At 40.5% G+C, this 21136-nt stretch overlaps 1 protein-coding gene across 3 annotated transcripts in view; it reads right to left on the reverse strand.

Annotated features, from left to right (window-relative positions):
• Positions 1–21136, reverse strand: part of CTDP1 (CTD phosphatase subunit 1) — a 149120-nt gene that overhangs the window by 34305 nt on the left and 93679 nt on the right. For all 3 annotated transcript variants that reach the window (XM_077270046.1, XM_077270047.1, XM_077270049.1), the window contains one exon: positions 14462–14631. In XM_077270046.1, the coding sequence (XP_077126161.1) occupies positions 14462–14631 (170 nt within the window). The remainder of the gene's footprint in view (positions 1–14461; positions 14632–21136) is intronic.

Here is a 21136-nt window from a genome sequence, read left to right on the forward strand (position 1 = left end):
TTGGAAGATGAAATGACGACCCATCTTAAGATCCTTGATGGAGGAGCGGAGGTTCTTGGCCAAAATCTCCAGGTAGGCCGTGCTATCCATCTTCCCATGGATGCGGACCAGATGGCCAGGCCCCTTGGCTGAGAAACAGCCCCACAGCATGATGCTGCCACCACCATGCTTGATTGTAGGGATGGTATTCTTGGGGTCGTATGCAGTGCCATCCAGTATCCAAACGTCACGTGTGTGGTTGGCACCAAAGATCTCGATCTTGGTCTCATCAGACCAGAGAACCTTGAACCAGTCAGTCTCAGAGTCCTCCAAGTGATCATGAGCAAACTGTAGACGAGCCTTGACATGACGCTTTGAAAGTAAAGGTACCTTACGGGCTCGTCTGGAACGGAGACCATTGCGGTGGAGTACGTTACTTATGGTATTGACTGAAACCAATGTCCCCACTGCCATGAGATCTTCCCGGAGCTCCTTCCTTGTTGTCCTTGGGTTAGCCTTGACTCTTCGCACAAGCCTGGCCTCGGCACGGGAGGAAACTTTCAAAGGCTGTCCAGGCCGTGGAAGGCTAACAGTAGTTCCATAAGCCTTCCACTTCCGGATGATGCTCCCAACAGTGGAGACAGGTAGGCCCAACTCCTTGGAAAGGGTTTTGTACCCCTTGCTAGGATTGTGACCCTCCACGATCTTGTCTCTGATGGCCTTGGAATGCTCCTTTGTCTTTCCCATGTTGACCATGTATGAGTGCTGTTCACAAGTTTGGGGAGGGTCTTAAATAGTCAGAAAAGGCTGGAAAAAGAGATAATTAATCCAAACATGTGAAGCTCATTGTTCTTTGTGCCTGAATTACTGCTTAATACTTTAGGGGAACCAAACAGAATTCTGGTGGGTTGAGGGGTTGAATAATAAATGACCCTCTGAAAAGACTTTTCACAATAAAAAAAAAAATAAACAAAGAAATAACATTCTTTTTTGCTGCAGTGCATTTCACACTTCCAGGCTGATCTACTGTCCAAATGTCACAATGCCAAGTTAATTCCAAATGTGTAAACCTGTTAAATCTGCAGGGGGTTGAATACTACTTGTAGGCAATGTATGTATGTATGTATGTATGTATGTATGTATGTATGTATGTATGTATGTATGTATGTGTGTGTGTGTGTGTGTGTGTGTGTGTGTGTGTGTGTGTGTGTATGTATATATATATACACACATATATATATATATATATATATATATATATATATATATATATATATATATATATATATATATATATATATATATTTATATCTATATTACACACACTTGTATGGTGCAATTTCTCCTGTTGTGAAAAAATAAAAAATTTGGTGGGAAATTTTTTTTTTTTTTTTTTCATAGTTCAACGTTACAAACTTCTCTGAAGTACCTTAGGGTTCAAAGTTCTCACAACACATCTAGCTACACTCCTTGAGGATTCTAGTTTTCAGAATGGCACCACTTGTGGGGGGTTTCCACTGTTTAGGCACATCAAAAGCTCTTCAAACATGACATGGTGTCTGTTAATGATTCCAGCAAATTTTGCGTTCAAAAAGTCAAATGGAGCTACTTCCTTCCGAGACCTGACTTGCGCCCAAACTGTAGTTTTCCTCCACATATTGGGTATCAGTGTAGTCAGGAGAAACTGCACAACAAGCTGTAAGCTGCATTTTCTCCTGTCACCCATGTGAAAATGCAAAATTTTGCGCTAAAAGTTTTCTGTCGGAAAATGTGACTTTTTATTTTCATAGCTGTGAAGCACTTGGGGTTCAAGGTGCTCACTATTGATGAGCACAAGTGCTTATTACTTGAGTTTGCAGAGTATCCGAGTGACGTGTGTGGTCAAATGACATGTTTGAGTCCCTGTGGCCTCATGTTTCGCGACTGTTAAGACACTGGTCAGAATTGTAAAATTTGGCCTAGTCATAAAGGTGAAAACTAGCTTGGAGGGTGGAGGAGTTACCGTATTTTTTGGATTACAAGACACGCTTTTTTCCTCAAAAAATGTGGAGGAAAATGAGGGGTGCGTCTCATAGTCTGGATGTACTGGCTCTGGTGTGTAGGTGGGGTAGCGGCAACGGGGGAGGAGCGAGCCAACTCCTGTGCCCGCTGCTAAAGATAAATGAATATTTACTGCATTCTGCGCCCTGGTATGCATGGCCCTATCCTTATGATTGGCCCCCACCCACCCCCATCCTGGTATGTATAGCCCCATCAGAAAACATAAAAAAAAAAATCATTACACTTACCTTCTTGGCGCTCCCTCGCAGCATCTTGTTTTCAGCAGCTGCTTTATGCTTGTAAGCAGCACATGGCAAGGACGTCACACACTGCTTGCAAACCGAAGAGCAGTTGCCAGAATACTCACCGCTCTGCACGCTGGGACCGTGTGTGCGGAGAGCAGTGAGTATTCATTGCTCTTCAGTACAGTGTCAGCCAACGGCTTCCTGCAGCTGCCAGCGGTCACGTGTGAAGCTCCTTAAGAGAAATGAATATTCACCTCTCTCCACGCCCAGAGAGGTGAATATTCATTTCACTTAAGTAGTGGCAAACCTGACTGTCCTGCATGGGGGTCCTGCATACTAGGATGAAATGGAGCCCTGCATACCAGTTTAGGAATGGGGCCATGCATACTAGGACGAGATGGGGGCCCTGCATACCAGGATAGGGGTGAGGGCGTTCTTTCCTTCCAGGATAGGGATAAGGGGGCCATGCACACCAGGATAGGGATGAGGGGGCCCATGCATACCAAGGTAGGGATGAGGGGGTCATGTTTATCAGGATGGGGATGAGGGGACCATATATACAAGGATGCATTTTATGTAGGTTGCAATACAAGGAAATTGAAACGCTACATAAGCTGAACACGCTGGTGAGCTGGAATGTTTGTTATAGTCACAGAATAGTTATAGTAACAGCCTGTTAAAATAGTTCGCCTGGGCATTAGGTATTTTATGACATACACACAGGAAAAGTCATCGATCGCAGATTGGTATGGGTCTGACACCTGGCGCTCCCACCAATAAACTGATTTTTGCTCTGAAAGCAGCTATAGTTTAGAGGTGACTTCTAGGTTCTGCAGTACAGCTTCGATTCAGAAGAACAGCAGCTTTGCCGCAGTAGCTGGCAACGGTCAGCAGCGACTGCTAAACTTGGTATGGTAGACAGGTCATCAAATATCTGAGCCTGAACAACTATTTTAATCTTTTGCAATCACTTCTATATGGGAATAAAAAAAATAATTACATTTTCTCAATTGACATGCATACAAAAAAGACAGCATGTCTCTTTCAATACATTTTAAACAGGCAGTCATAAAACCTGAAGTCATTGCAAGAAGTGACTTCGGATGAATAAAAGGGATTATTAACAATAATTTTTATACAGTGACACCTTTTGATCTCTTATTATGCTGATTTTGCCTATCATTAAAAGCATAAAACTGGTAAATTAAGAGTTTAAGGTTATTTTATTACTGAAATAAGATGCAGGAATAAAAAAATGTAAAAAGGCAAAACAACTTACAATTTTTAATGTTGGAGGAACGTTTTGATTATATAAAGGCAAGTCGAGAAATACAAGAAATAATATTTTGTATAACTTTTGCAAAGAATAGCCTTAAAGCTTCAATATTCTTAAAGGGGGTTGCACATATTTTAAAAATTGAATGAGTGCACAAAAGCCAAATATAAGTCTATATTATAATCACACACGTATATATACCCATTGAGAAACTAAAAGTGCTCAGGGAAGAAGAAGCTGCTCACACTGCTGTACAATCTATCTAGCTGATCTAATACAGCCATAGTGGTGAAAAGCTTAGAGATTGACAAATTTAGTTTTCAAAAAGTTTACTGCTTCAATTTTTAGGCTGTGTGCACACTTTCAAGATTTTTAGCGTTTTTTTTCGCTATAAAAACGCGATAAAACCGCGAAAAAAACACATACATTAAGCATCCTATTATTAGAATGCAATCTGCACTTTTTGTGCACATGCTGCATTTTTTTCCGCGGCGGAAACACATTCCGGAAAAATACGCAGCATGTTCATTCTTTGTGCGGAATTGCGGGGATTCCGCACACATAGGAATGCATTGATCCGCTTACTTTCCGCATGTGGCTATGCCCACCATGGGGGAAGTAAGCGGATCATGTGCGGTTGGTATTCAGGGTGGAGGAGAGGAGACTCTCCTCCAGGCCCTGGGAACCATAGAAATGTAAAAAAAAAAAAAAAAAAAAAAAAGAATTAAAATAAAAAATCATGATATTCTTCCAGCTACTCGCGATGCTTCCGTTAACAATAATGCATTGAAAAAATGACCTGTGATGACGTAGTGGTATCACGAGACCACTATGTCACGTCATCTGGGGGTTTTGCCTCATTGCATCATTGGGACTGAAGCATCGCGAGGAGCGGGAAGACTGCCGGGGACGCCGGAAGGTGAGAATATCACAATTTTTTTTTTTTTTAATTATTATTTTTAACGTTCTATCTTTTTACAATTGATGTTGCATAGGCAGCATCAATAGTAAAAAGTTGGTCACACTTGTCAAACACTGTTTGACAAGTGTGACCAACCTGTCAATCAGTTTTCCAAGCGATGCTACAGATCTCTTGGAAAACACTAGCATTCTGCAAGCTAATTACGCTTGCAAAACGCTAGTGTTTACCGGGAATACGCATGCCAATTCCGCATGCGATATCACAGCTGCAGGAGTTGCGGAATTGCCGCGGCAATTCTGCAACGTGTGCACTTAGCCTAATAGTGGCAATTTGTATTAACATTAGATAATAACGAACAGTGGTCAGGTTGAATAGCAAATAATTGCAGTCATTGCTTGCCATAAAAATTAACAGCATCACAAAACCCCCATTTCCACTTGACTCCAAGCCAAGCCATATAATTTCAGTGATCTTTTTAGCACAGGAGAAAGTAAAGGGAATCTGTCACTATCCTGTCGTACCTGTGTGCCTCATATTAACGGTCTTGTTGCTGAGAAATGTTATATTCTTTCTGTATGCTAATGATTTCTTCCAGGCTCCGGGGCGTAAAGTGCCTGGAAGAAATCCCTACTTCCCCTCTACATTATACTATCCACCTCCCATGCACATCAGTTATGTCCCCGGAATCCCTCAGGTGCGCCCTCCACTCCCTCAAAAATCCATACTGCTTCCTCTCTTCTATTGGCACTGCATTCAGGGATAATCTGCGCAGGCGGCAGCAAGTCACTGTGATCCACCAATTCTGGGGTGGCTGATGGCTGGTATTTTTAGGCTGGGAAGGGCCCAATAATCATGGGCAGCTACCTGCTTGCCCTTAGCTGGTTATTAAAAATGCGGGGGATCCCATGCTGTTTTTTTATTAGAGTACAAATACACAGAAAGCACTCTCTCAGTATCTATCATTTATCTATCTATCTATCTCTGAAAGAAAAATTAGAGAGGAGACAAGGTGCAAATAGGGCTTATCTGGGTAACAGTGTTGGAGGATACACACAATTGTGCTCACATAGTTGTGTTGTGTGCACACAACCATCGATAGGGCTTAAGGCTGCTGTAGACCCACGAGGAGAGAAGAGCATAAAAACTAGAAAAATAAATGGGCTATTCTGCACTGCTGTAGAAGAAAGGATGAAAGATACCAATCCAATTGCAGGTGGTTTATTTACCAAAATGTTTCGAAGTATACAACTTCTTCATCAGGACAAACCACAATCTGAGGTAGATACTGTTGTATGTAATTAATTAAATAAATATATATTAAAAAACGGAGAGGGGTCCCCCCTACTTTAAAAAAAAAAAAACCAAAAAAACCCAGCGCAGATAAAGCAGACAGGTGCAGGCTTCTATTATCAGGCTGGTACAGTTCATGGTTATTGGACAGTCCCAGCCAAAAAAAAATTAGAAGAATGCCGCTGCCCCAGAATTGGTGCATGACATTAGATGTGCCAATTCTGGCACTTTACCTGGCTCATCACGAGTACCCTGGTGCGGTGCCAATCAGGGTAATATATAGGATTGATGACAGCTGTGATTTGTCAAAAATCACAGGACCTATGAAGCCCTGGGGTTAGTAATGAAGAGGCGTCGGTCTGACACCCCCATTACTAACCTTATAAATAAAAATCAATAAACACACACAGAGGAGTAATTTTTATTTTTTTTTTTTTTTCTTCTTTCTTTAAATAAAGACACCCTCTTTCACCAATTTGGTCCTGGATCCATTAGACTACGGCAGACCGACGGAGGATTTTTTTGGGGGAAATAGATTGGTGAAATACTTTAAAAAAAAAAATAAAGGACTTTTCTGTATGGTTTTATTGATTTTTACTTACAGGGTTCGTAATGGGGGTATCTGACTGACACCTCTTCATTACTAAGGGCTTGGTGTCAGTGCCAGCTGCTGAAATCAACCCCTAATCCCCTCACCCCGATTGCCCCCACAAGGCTAAGCGCCAGAACTGGGGAGACAGGGATGCGCCCAGGGGTCTCCCTCATGCGTTTACATTCCATTTCAGAGGTGTTTCCATACAATTCGGTGATCCCCCTCCCCCCCAATAGGGAAAAGTGAACAATAAAGTTTAGTTAGGCCATGTGCACACGTTCAGTATTTTTCGCGTTTTTTCGCTATAAAAGCATGATAAAAACACGAAAAAAATGCTAACATATGCCTCCCATTATTTTCAGTGTATTCCGCATTTTTTGTGCAAATGTAGCCTTTTTTTCCGCGAAAAAAACGCATCGCGGAAAAAAAAGCAACATGTTCATTAAAATGCAGAATTGCAGGGGATTCCGCACACCTAGGAGTGCATTGATCTGCTTACTTCCCGCACGGGGCTGTGCCCACCATGTGGGAAGTAAGCAGATTATGTGCGGTTGGTACCCAGGGTGGAGGAGAGGAGACTCTCCTCCACGGACTGGGCACCATATAATTGGTCAAAAAAAAATAATTAAAATAAAAAATAGTCCTATACTCACCTTAGATGTCTTGTAGAAGCGCAAAGCACAGCGCGAAACAGCTGTCGTCTCTCGCTTGCTCACACGGGCTTCGGCTCTCTCTCTTCCCCGGCCATGTGTTTTAACTGGATCGTGTTGCAATAAAGGACTAAGAACGTGAAAGATTGGTGAGTGCCCTCATTTTCTTCTTTTTCATTGCTACATATTTATGGACACATTTTCATTGAGGTGCACCACCAAGTCACCACTGTATGGTTTGTCCATCCGAAGTCTGCACAAATGCACCTTGACTAGAGCCTATGAGAAGTCGTTAAGACACATGCAGTGCCGCTCTTCTCCTTTTTTCTTTTGATTTTGGATATTTCACCTTAGATGTCTTCCCGCCTCTCCGCTGCATGTTGCCGCTTCAGTTTCTATAGCTGGTGTGCGGTGAAGGACCTGCGATGACGTCACTGTCTTGTGATTGGTCGAGACCGGTCATGTGACCGCTCACGTGACCGCGACGTCATGGAAGGTCCTGAACCACTCCGGCATCTATAGGAACGGACGCCTGCAGGTGAGTATAACCATTTTTTTAATTTTTTTCATTATTTTTAAACATTCTATCTTTTACTATAGATGCTGCATAGGCAGCATCTATAGTAAAAAGATGGTCACACTTGTCAAACGCTATGTTTGACAAGTGTGACCAAGCTGTCAGTCAGTTTTCCAAGCGATGCTACAGATCGCTTGGAAAACTTTAGCATTCTGCAAGCTAATTACGCTTGCAGAATGCTAAAAAAACGCGAAAAAAACGCGAAAAAAAAAGAAACGCAAAAAAAAAAATGCGGATTTCTTGCAGAAAATTTCCGGTTTTCTTCAGGAAATTTCTGTAAGAAATCCGGACGTGTGCACATACCCTTACTCTTTAACAACTTGAGACAAGGCCTTTAAACAAGGACAAGCAATTATGCTGTCCAATTGTGGCAGCTGACAAACTGCAAATCGAGGCCACCAACTGTTTTCAGTTTCAGTTAATTGCTGGGATGTAATGTTTAGAGGGGGATGGCAAAGTTTTGAATATAAGGGTCTCATTTTAGATTCCATATTTTGGTCAATATAGAACCCTATGGCTACGTAGAACTGTAAAACGGAACGTATTGTATTTCAAATGCAACTTCACACACCTTAAGAATAAATAATGGTCCTTGGTCTATGAAATTGCCAACTCTTTAGTCTTTCTCCTCACCGCTGGAAAAAAAATTGCAGCATAAACAAGCAAAAAAACAAGCAACACAAAACGCAAAGGGAAAATTGTCTTAAAACCTGAAAGTTTGTGTTTCTAGAACAAAACAGATAATCCTACCGGCAGTGATTTACCAAGAAACAACGCTGCACACGGCTACGGTTTTGCTTCTAGTAATGAGCAACAACTGGTACTACTAATTAAGCCATCACTTCAGTAAAACTGCACTGCCTCCAAACATCTATTAATCAAAAAGCAATCCAAAGAAATGGAAGGATTCTCTCACTACTTATAAGAATCAAGAGTGCTCATGGACATCCAGAACATACATTCATTCCCAATCTGCTTAAGTTTTTTTTTCTCGGGTCTGCAAGACAGTTATTGCAAAAACTGAGAAAAAGCAAGAAAACCCTGCAGAAACTGAATATAAATAGCATCAGCTGCAACTTCTATTGGATGGCTTAGGGACCTTTGTACTGATTGTTTGCCATCTTCTATTCATGGAGTAATTTTCAGTGCCATAATGAAGTGCACATCCCCAAGATGGAAACACTATACAATGCCCAACATAAAAGAAAGTCTTCCTGGGCATGCGCACTGCACTGTGCTGTTCAGGCCCTCCCCCATCTCGGACGTTCTCCCTTGTCTGACGTTCCCCCTGCTCCCCCGCCTTCCGGCATTGTTATTTTAGGCTGCCAGAATACAGAATGCCAGCCCCGCAATGTGCATAATGAATAACACAGTGCGGGGCGGGGATTCAGTAACAGGGCGGCCGCACTGCCCGCACAGGCGCAGTCAGGCACCCTGCGTCTGTGCTGTGACTCACAATAAACACTGCGCAGGCCCCAGGCAGGAAAGAACAGCGCAGGCGCCGGATTTCAGACGATAACAGCGCTCAGGGGGCGGGGACCATCGGCCCTGAAGAGATGAGTGACGGCAGTTGGGGGATTCATACAGGACGCTTCGGACCGCCTCCCGGTATAATATCTGGTATGTGTGGCCAATTTTTAAAACGCTTTTTTGAGGTAATAAATGAATCAAAAACTAAAAGAGCCACCTTGTTAGACTGCAGCATTACTGCTGCACAAGGTGGCTCTTTTAGTTTATAACGGCTGGGGGGGGGGGGGGGGTGACAGTGGCCCTTTAACCCTCTAATGCTGCAATCGATATTGAGCTCAACATTCAAGAAGCCAGACGAGAGGGCTACCTCTTTCTTCTGATCGGTGCACCCAAGACGTCATCGCTAGGGTCCGATCATAGCAACTTGGTCATTATGACAACCTGCAGGTCTGCCGGCTATGGCACGCCTGTAAGACCATGCTGAGAGTATGGTCTAAGAGGCTACTGTCAGTGTGGCACTGACAGATATAATACACTACAATGCTGGGGTACTGCAATGCATTATACCAGCAAACACAGTAATGAAAGTTAAAGTTCCATATGGGGATTATATAAAAAAGTTTAAAAAAAACAAAAAAACAGTTTAAAAAAATATATATTCTACACACACACACACACACACACACACACACACACACACACAATAAAATAATTATACCAATAAATGCATATATATGTAAAAACAGATACAACTGAAAAAGTACACATATTTGGTATTGCCACATCTGGAATGACCCAATCTACAAACCTGTCACACTAATTCACCTCTTTGTGAACACCGTAAAAAGAAATTAAAAAAAAAAGACAAAAACCTATGGTTATTCTTCATACCAGCGAACAAAAAGTGGAATGAAACGCAATCAAAATGTTGAATGTAAATAAAAATGGTATAGCTGAAAACGTCACCACGTCCCGCAAAAAACAAGCCGCCATACAGCCACATAATTGCCAAAACACAAAAAATTATAGAAATGTGTAATCGTACTGACCAGAAGAATAAAGTAGTCTCATCACTGTGAAAGGCATAAAAAAATGAATTCCTGAATTGTCTCTGTGTAATCACATGCACCTTTGTTATCTAACCCTCTGAAAAGACCTTTCCTGTCTTAATTACCTGTCCAATCTATAAACCTTTGTCTACATACAATAGACAGCCTCGTTGGCACTGCCGGGGTCTATCACTTCAAAAAGGAGCTGCCTGCATGTTAATGAAGATTGTCACATCTCAACTATATGTATTTTTTTTACTTTTTTATGTCCATGGTACCAGTCTAATTCTACGAAACTCAGACTGTCGGCTATTTTTGCTACTGCAATTCCGTGTGAGAGGAGGAGTGAGGGTGAATGCCCCCCTCGCTAGTGGCTCGAGTGATTTTAATATTTTCTATGACAACCTAGTATTGATTTTTTCATTCTGCCTACCAAAAATCGCAGGCTTGGTTAACTTTTCCTGCGCTATAAGCTGAGCATTTACACTGAGGTTTCAATGTAAAACTCTGAAATAGATTCAGAAAGAAGATTCCCTATAATGATGGAGACGGTGTGGATTCCATCTGGCCCATAATTCAGCAGTGTCTGTCTTTTTAGGCACACACAAAAGTGCAGTCAGACACCATTTTGTGCACCTCTGAAATGAGGAACACAGCTGAGCAGAAGCCAGATTGAGTCCAGAGCAACTCTGCTGCCTAATTATAGTGAATGGATCCCACGGGGCTTTATCCGAGTCATGTCATTCGGAGATTTAGATGGAAACACCAACGTAAGTGCTCAGCTCAGACCACAGCTTGAATGTGATAGAAAATGTATGTAAAATATTCCCAATAAAAGCTTCAACTCAATCTACAAAAAAGCAAGTCCTCACTCGATCATTTGTCAATAGCAATGTAGGAGGCTTCCACATTACTGGTAGCACAAAGGCTCTAGGAAAACGAAATGGCTCCTCGCCCCCAAAATAGGAATCCAGCAATTTCCGCACTTCCAAATCCTAATGCCTCTCTCCATCCAGAGCCCCGCAGTGTGCCTAATCGCAGTTAGCATTCACGTTTTGGCATTTCTGTAGTAATGAGAGCCTGCCTAATTTATGGGGTCTATGTCTCCAGAAGAAAAAGTTGGGCACTACGACGGCAGATTTGCAATATCACTCAGCAACATCCATTGCTACTTGCTTCTGGAAAACACCAATTGGTCAAAATTGTCACTACACCTATAGATAAATTCCTAGAGGGGTGTAATTTCCAAAACGTGGTCACTGAGGCAGGGATTCTGCTCTTCTAACATTTAAAGGCTCTGCATATGTGGTTTGCAAACTACAGTCAGGGTGAAAAAAGTGTTGGCACCCTTGAAATTGTTCCAGGAAATTAAGTATTTCTCACAGAAAATTATTGCAATTACACATGTTTTGTTATACACGTTACATCATTTTTCTGTGTATTGGAAAAAAAAAACAAAGAAAAAAGTCAAATTGGACATAATAATACACAAATCCTTGAAATGAGATGGACAAAATTGTTGGCCCCTGTCCAATATTGTGGGTAAACAACTGTTTCAAGCATGTGATGCTTGTTCAAAGCAACCCGTGGCAAGTAACAGGAATGGGCAATATGAAAATCACACCTAAAATCAGATAAAAAGAGGAGAAGCTGACTTAATCTTTGTATTACTTGTCTGTGTGTGCCACACTAAAGGTACCTTCACACGAAACGACTTTGTAACGATATCGCTAGCGATCCGTGACGTTGCAGCGTCCTGGCTAGCGATATCGCTTAGTTTGACACGCAGCAGCGATCAGGATCCTGCTGTGATGTCGCTGGTCGCTGAATAAAGTTCAGAACTTTATTTGGTCGTCCGATCGCCGTGTATCGTTGTGTCAGACAGCAAAAGCAACGATACCTGCGATATTTTACACTGGTAACCAGGGAAAACATCGGGTTACTAAGCGCAGGGCCGCGCTTAGTAACCCGATGTTTACCCTGGTTACCAGTGTAAAATGTAAAAAAACCAAACAGTACATACTTACATCCGCATCCCCCGCCGTCTTCTTCCCACACTGACTGAGCGCCGCAAAGTGAAAGTGAAAGCACAGCACAGCGGTGACGTCACCGCTGTGCCCTGCTACTGCCGGCGCTCAGTCAGTGCGGGAAGCGGACGCCGCGAATGTAAGTATGTAGTGTTTGTTTTTTTTACATTTTACGCTGGTAACCAGGGTAAACATCGGGTTACTAAGCGCGGCCCTGCGCTTAGCAACCCGATGTTTACCCTGGTTACCCGGGGACCTCGGCATCGTTGGTCGCTGGAGAGCGGTCTGTGTGACAGCTCTCCAGCGATCAAACAGCGACGCTGCAGCGATCGGCATCGTTGTCGCTATCGCTGCAGCGTCGTTTCGTGTGAAGGTACCTTAAGAATGGAGAACAGAGAGAAGATAACTAAGGACTTGAGAACAAAAATTTTTGAGCAGTATCAACAATCTCAAGGTTACAAATCCATCTACAGAGATCTTTATTGTGCCATTGTCCATGGTGTGCAACATAATCAAGACATTTGCAACCCATGGCACAGTAGCTAATCTCCCTGGACAGCAGAGAAAAATAGATAAAAGGTTGCAATGCAGGATAGTTTGGATGTAAATAAGCAGTCCCAATCAAGTTCCAAAAAAATTCAAGCTGTCCTGCAGGTTCAGGGTGTATCAGGGTCAGCGTGGACTATCCGTCAACATTTGAATAAAAGGAAATGGTACGGCAGGAGACGCAGCAGGACTTCACTGAGGACACAGACATAAAAAAGCTAGACTGCAGTTTGCCAAAATGTACGTGAGAAAGCAAAAATCCTTCTGGGTGACTTGACTGCGTGCAAGGGCATCATGAAACCTGAAGATAAATTAATTGATAGGTGTAGTTTGTAAAATAGGGTCACTTAAGGGAAGTTGTCCTGTTCTGGTACCTCAGGGGCTCTGCCAATCTGACATGGCAAAAGCAACCATAACAACAAAAGTTGCACTACAATATGGCGCTCCTTGCCTTCTACACTTTGCATTGTGTCTCAGAATTATTTTTCAACCACATATGGACTATTGGCGTACTCAGGATTGCGTAACAAACTGTACAGTTTATTGCCTCAGATTATCCCTTTTGAGAATGAAAAACTTGAGCCAAAGTTTTTCATTCTCAAAAGGGATAAAAAAAATGGCAATTTTCCATTGATTCTGTCCAATATTAAAGAAATACACCCCTATATAGATTTCTTAAGAGGTATAGTTTACAAAATGGGGTCACTTGTGGGTGGGGGGGACTCTGCTGTTTTGGCACATCCGAGGCTCTTCAAATGCGACATGGCATCTGCCTTCTATTCCAGTCAAATTTGCAATCAATAATTCAATAGGCACACCAATCCTTTAGATATTTTTCTGCTTCACCTCTTTCCTTCGCTTCAGCTCCCTCCATCCAGCTTACAAATACTCCCCTCCTTCTATGACGTGTATTATTGCTATACAGATTACTGGCTCTACTTCATTATATCCGGTATGTTTTCTAGGTCCTCCTTGACATAAAAGATCTTACGATTTACGTTATTGCTCTACTAGATTTCTGCCTACTTGCACTCGCAACAGGTGATAGCAATTAAGTCTTCACTGGACCTCTTGCTTATTGTTCCCTTCCCCCTCTCTATTTGATCCATGTACTTACTTTTGCATATTCATTTTGCATATTTTTTTTTTAAACATATTCTTATGTATATATATCATCTGATAATACGATTTTATTTTGTAATTTCATGCACTTCAGATGTCCATGATAGAGACCACTTCCGGGTCAAACATTGGACCACAACTGTTTTTGACTCCTTGAAGGATCAAACTAAAATTTACACTGCAGCAAGACCTAGTGTTTCATTTTATTCTGTGGTGCTGAAGGTCCTACCTCAACCAAGTACATGTCATAAAAAAACAAGTCTCTGAATCACTGGGATATGTTGAAGAGTTCCAGAGTTATTACCTCAAAGTGACACTGGTCAGAATCTAAAAATGGCTTGGTCAGGAAGGTGAAAACAGGCTTTGGGGTGAAGGGGTTAAACCCATGATATATTAAAGTCTCAAATATTGTTCACGATGAAATAAATTGTGATTAATATCAGTGGGAGGACTTCAGTCCTCCAAGAAAAGAACAATCTTTTCTATTAGAAAATGTTAAGTTCTGCCTTAAAAATTAGAATATTCCTTGTGAGCAAAGTCATATCAATCATACCTAGGGCACCATTTCAATAAATATAACACAATTGTCGCAGACGGGAAATACATATATCCTACAACACAGCTGATGAATATTTATATGGAAATCTGTATATATTATACAATGTACCGTACTCACCGTGATGTACCATCTAAGATGCTCTGTTCACTCGAAGACGACGATTCAGTTTGCGATTCTGGGATTTTCTCTGGGCTATTTTGTGTTGTATTTGTTGATTTTTTAACTTTCACAGACTTCTTTTTCTCACTATCGCTCTCATCACTGCCTTCACCCAAAATGTCGTCAACCTGAAAAACATGAGGTTTTAAAGAGGCTTATAAACAAGGCTGCTTCTCAAAGGAAAAAAAAAAAAAGCACAGAGGGGACTAGACCTTAACATCAAAGGCAAGTTTGCATGTCAATAATGAGACTCCGTGAGTAAAGTTCTCTATATTACCTCTGTGGACAATATGTTGTGACACTCACATAATATCTGATCCTCCTCGACCTACTTTTACCTTCTCCAATACCCTGTAAATTATAAGCCTGTGATTGTTGGGTCCTCTACCCCACTGCACCTGTCAGTCACTGTTTGTTTTAACAACACTTTGTATATTATATAGTATTATATGTATGTAACCCTTTAAGTGTACCGCACAATGGAATTAATGGAGCGTTAAAAATAAATAATTGTTAACAAAAGAGCCAGCGGATTCAAATGTAGCTAGTACTGATGACTGAGCGTGCTTTGATAAGGTGTTATCCAAGTGCGCTTGTGTCTTAATTAGAGTTGAGCTAATTTTTCAATATTCTGCTCTGGTTATGATTGTTTTTGCAATATTCGACAAACGCAGCCGAATGTCATTGGGTCAATGGGAGTTGAATGACCGAATATGTTCGGAACCAATCATCAAACATAAATTTGGCACAAATAAGGTAACAATATGGCACGAATCTGGCAAATTCAGATTCGGTGACCGAGTCTGAACATATTCGAACTCTAGTTTTAATAGAGCATCTTCGACGTGCTTGAATACGATGTTCGAGTCACCACGTCTGCATGTGTTGCGGCTATCAAGCAGCCACGATGACTCAAACATAGTATTAGAGCACGCTGAAGATACTCTATTAAGACACGTGTGTACTTGGACAACACCTTATCAGAGCACGCTCGCTCATCACTAATAGCTTGTTAATAATTAAAAAAAAAAAAAATTACAATGTAATTAGACCATATAAGTTTATGGAAATGTAGTTCGATAATGTAGGTCATTTCCATCTGAATATTTTTGCAAAAACTAAGGAAATTAGCCAAAATATGAATAATTTCCTGCATTTTTCCTTTCATGAGAACGTCCTTCTGTATACCTGACTAATGAAACCTTTGTAAGAGTATGTAATAAGATGCTCAGCACCCTGCTGGATGAGAAGAATCATCTCAGTTGGATTTGCAGATGTGAAACTTGTAGTCTGAGGACATTTTAATCTAATTCTGTACTTTTTGTAATGGATTAAATACACATTAATGAGTTATACATCACTGTTAGAAAAATGTGGCAAGAAAGACATGGTCAGTCAAGTGTATACATGTATCAAATGAAAATAAATGGAAATGGAATAAGTATGTAAAAAGCAATATTTAGGTACCGTATTTGTCCTTAAAGGGAATCTGTCAGTAAGATCACCCCTCCTAAGCAGTCTAAATGGGCATGTAGGTCATAGGAAGCTGAATAAAGTGATACTTTGGTAACTGCGATCCGATGTCTTATTCCAGAGAAATCCACGTTTTTCTTATATGGGAAGGCCACTGATCTGCATGAGAATCTGCCTCCTGCGCTTGTTTTTAGCCCCTTCATCCTGGGCGATTTTCCGTTTCTTCCTCCCCATTTTTTAAGAGCCATAACCTTTATTTTTCTGTCAATATAGCCATAAGAGGGCCTGATTTTTTGTTTACTATGTACAGCAAAACTGACCATGAACATGAGTCTCCAGGGCAGCACAAAAACGCAGATAACAAACATGTATTAGTTTTTTGTTTTTATTATTGAAGTGGCGAAAAAAAATTGGAAATTTTTATTAAATAAAAACACCTTCTGTTGCCATTTTCCGAGACCCGTAACGTTTTCAAAGTTAGTGCTATAGTGCTGTGTGATGGTTTATATTTTGCGCCCTGAGCTGACGTTTTTACTGCTACCACTTTGGGGTAGATCAATGTTTTGATGGCCTCTTATTGCATTTTACTGCAATGTTGCGGTGGTCAAAAAAAAAAGGAATTCCGATACCTCAATTTTTTTTTCTTCTAACGTTTATCGATCTGATTTATTATCTTGATAGATCGGGCTTTTATGATACAGCGATACCAAATGTGTATTTTTTTTTAATGATTTTATTTTTAATGGGTCAAACTGAGATGTACTTGTCTTTGTTCATTTATTTTCTTCTTTTACTTTGTACTGTATTTAATAGTCGTCTGATTGCTTGTGATATTATGTATGTATGTATGTGTGTGTGTGTATATATATATATATATATATATATATATATATATATATATATATATATATATATATATATATATATATATATATATATATATATATATATATATATATATGTGTGTGTGTAAGCATTGCCATGTATAGGTAAAACCACGATCTCCTATGAATGCCAGCTACAGGCTGGCTTTCACAGGAGATTCATGATGACAAGCATGGAGGTCATCAGCAGACCTCCAGCTAATATGGCAACCCAGAAGCGTCCAGTGATAGCATGAATCTGTAAGAGATTGATTGGTGGATTCAACAGGTTAACAGCTTAATCCGCCATCATCTGCCAGGAAAGAAGTAGGCTCTGTGGGCACAACATATGAAGTACATGTACAACATATTGTCGTAAAGGGGTTAAATGAAAGAGTGATATGTAATGACTGCTCTTATATGGACACACAACTCTACAGTGAAATCAGAACCAACACTGTAATGAGACAATGTTCACTTCTGTTGTACCAACACATTAGCATTGCAGGTTCCTCTCACATTGCTTCAGCTTCCAACTCACAAGCAGTCAGCATAGAGAAAGGGGGGAGCAGAGCAGAGGTGACATCACTGCAAATGTGTTTGCTATGAGAAGGTTCAAATCTGCTGTACTGTGTTAGTTATTATCAGGCACAGCTCTGCAGCAGAGCTCACAGCACTGACAGAACAACTGCTGCAAATATTTGTAGTAAGACAAGTTCACTCCTGCTGTACTGTGTTCCTTCTGATCTCACTGCAGAACGGTGTGTGATTGAGAGCAAAGTGTCAGTCATTATTTGGTTCACACTGGTAACCCCCCATTCATTTAAAATAAGCTCCAGAGGCAGATTCTTATGCAGATCTGTGTCCGGTCCATAGAGCTTAAGAGCTCATTTAGATATTAAGAAATACATGCATTTCTCTGTGATAAGACATCGGATTGCAGATATCAAGAGGCCATTTTATTCAACTTTCTATGACCTACGTGCCTATACAGACTGTTTAGAAGAAATTACAGACTCCCTTTAAAGAATTCCAATAGGAAAATGATTAGGGTTCACTTGATCCATAGATAAATGTAACATTTAATAACAGGGCAACCCCTCAATATTGCATCAATGGCTTTATATAATACATAAATTCACTTCAAGTAAAGCAACCCACAACCACTCGACATTAAAACATCAAGGAACTCCAGGTCGTCTTAAACCAACTTAATGTTAAAAAAAAAAGTAAAACAACAGACGATTAAATTTCTATGGAATATTATAATTCCATATAAATGCACACACAAAGCAATTAGAAGATAAGTTCAATATTATTCAAGCGTGGCATCTATAAAACCTCATGCTTTAACGCTCAAAACAATGCTAATATACTGCATTAGAAAACCACATATATAGAAATAAATTAGAAGCGAGATTATATCATTTTATGAATTATCAATATTCCAATCTAACACATCATCTACAAAAATCAGTTACCAAAATACCTTAAAATTACAGGTCTCATTTAATTCTCCTTGACTAACTGTGACTAGTGTATAAATCCAAAACTTTTCACATTGAAATAATCAAGTCTTAAATTTCTGAACTGCTCATCTTTACCAGTCACTTCCTCAACTATAATCCATCTATGATTGCACATTCAATGTCTTGCTTCATGTAAATCTTTTCTTTAATTCAGCACGTTTTAGTTTTATCTTTTTCTTCATCCATCCGGATTGTTATACAATTTTCAGTTACCGTAATCTAATCTTACTTTGTTTTGAAGTTTGTCCCACATCTTCATTTTAATACACAAATTACATCTGAAATATAACTAGTTATTTTATTTTGATTCTATTGAACACTCTTATTTTTTTATATCGACTAAAAAGTCACAGACCTCCGGGCCATGCAAACAACATGAGCCATAAGAAGGCAAAGTATGTATTTAATGCTGTGGAGGGAACAAAAAAGTCTCTTTTTTTTGCCACTGCCACGGCAGGAGACCTTAAAATCCACGATTGGCTGCAGCACCAGTTGTACTTGTGAAATCATCTCTGCTACCTGTCAATAAAGACAGGGACAGCTGAGAAGCATCACTGGAGCAGCCATGCCTGTATAACCTTTCCTACAACACCTGGGCATGCTCCAGATGAGGCGGTGGATGTTTTCCTGAGGGATCTCCTCCCAGACCTGGATTAGAGCATCAGTCAACTCCTGGACAGTCTGTGGTGCAACGTGGCTTGGTGGATGGAACAAGACATGATGACACAGATGTGCTCGATTGGATTCAGATCTGGTGAACAGGCAGGCCATTCCATAGCATCAATGCCTTCATTATGCAGCAACTGATGACACTTCAGCGACATGGGGTCTAACATTGTCATGCATCAGAAGGAACCCAGGGACCACTGCACCTGCATATGGTCTCACAATGGGTCTGAGAATCTCATCCTGATACCTAATGGCAGTCAGGGTACCTCTGACTAGCACATGGAGGGCTGTATGGCCCGCCAAAGAAATGCCACCCCACACCATTACTGACCCACTGGTCATGCTGAAGGATGTTGCAGGTATCAGAATGTTCTCCATGTCATCTCCAGACTCTGTCACATCTGTCACATGTGCTCAGTGTGAACCTGCTTTCATCCGTGAAGAGCACAGGGCACCAATGTCGAATCGGTCAATCTTGATGTTCTCTGTCAAATGCCAATTGCCCTGGATGGTGTTGGGCTGTAAGCACAACACCCACTTGAGGTGTGTGTCTCTGAGGCCGGCGTCACACTAGCGAGTTTTACGGACGTATGAGAGGTGCAGAAAATAAGGATTGCATACGGTACAATGATTCTCTATGGCCCAGCTCCTATCTGCCGTATTTTACTGATCCGTATTATACGGTCTTGTACGGCCGTAGAAAATTGCAGCATGCTGCGTTTGTCACCGTATTGGGCAAAAAAAAAAAAATCGCCAATGAAAGTCTATGGGGCGAGAAAAATACGGATTACACACGGACCATGCGTGTGACTTGCAAGAAATACGCACCGGTGTTCTCTAGAAAAGCCGGCAATTCAGTGCGGTATACAGTAGAATAGGTAGAATAAATGTCTACACATAGAATAGGTATATATGTGTATATATATATATATATATATATATATATATATATATATATATATATATATATATATATATATATATATATATATATATATATATATATATATATATATATATATATTACCCACGCTAGAGTTCATGAGGACATCCAGCAGAGGGCGCATCGCCGCGACTCAAGGTAACTACAGGTCACCCTGCTTTCCATTCACTCACTGTATTTTTACAACCACAAGCACAGCTGCTTTAGCAGAGCTCCTGGGTGTAAAATGATTTAACCCCTTCAGATGGATTTACATCGTGGGACTTGCCAGAACGCCGGAAGGTATGGGATATTGTTGATTTTTTATTTTTCCTTTTTAACAGAACGAGGGTCTTCAGGTGGATTAAGAGAATAATAAAATATTACAACACCCTGTGTCTTTATTTCATTAAAGTACTTTGTAATAATGTGTGTGTGTGTTTTATTAACCATTTCGTACTATTGGATTAATAATGGATAGGTGTCATAATTGACGCCTCTCCATTATTAATCTGGCTTAATGTCACCTTACAATAGCAAGGTGACATTAACTCTTCATTACCCCATATCCCACTGCTACACGGGAGTGGGAAGAGAGTGGCCAAGTGCCAGAATAGGCGCATCTTCCAGATGTGCCTTTTCTGGGGTGGCTGGGGGCAGATGTTTTTAGCCAGGGGGGTCCTATAACCATGGTCCCTCTCTAGGCTATTAATATCTACTCTCAGTCACTGGTTTTACCACTCTGGCGGAGAAAATTGCACGGGAGCGCACACCAATTTTTTCCGCGATTTAACCCTTTAATTTAATAGCTAGTGAGCCCAAATTTTGCACATACACACTACTAACATTAGTAGTGTGGAATATGCAAAAAAAAAAAAAGGGATATGAGATGGTTTACTGTATGTAAACCATGTCTCATATCATGTCGGGTTTGGGAAGGAGAAAGCAAAAGCCGGCAATAGAATTACCGGCCTTTATGCTATCTAGCGCTGAATTAAATATAAATACAGTGTATATATATATATATATATATATATATATATATATATATATATATATATATATATATATATATATATATATATATATATATATATATATATATATATATATATATATACACATACACACACACACATATACACACACACACTGTATTTGAGCACATACCGTATAT

Source organism: Ranitomeya variabilis, chromosome 6, assembly GCF_051348905.1.
Source record: "Ranitomeya variabilis isolate aRanVar5 chromosome 6, aRanVar5.hap1, whole genome shotgun sequence".
NCBI lineage: Eukaryota > Metazoa > Chordata > Amphibia > Anura > Dendrobatidae > Ranitomeya > Ranitomeya variabilis.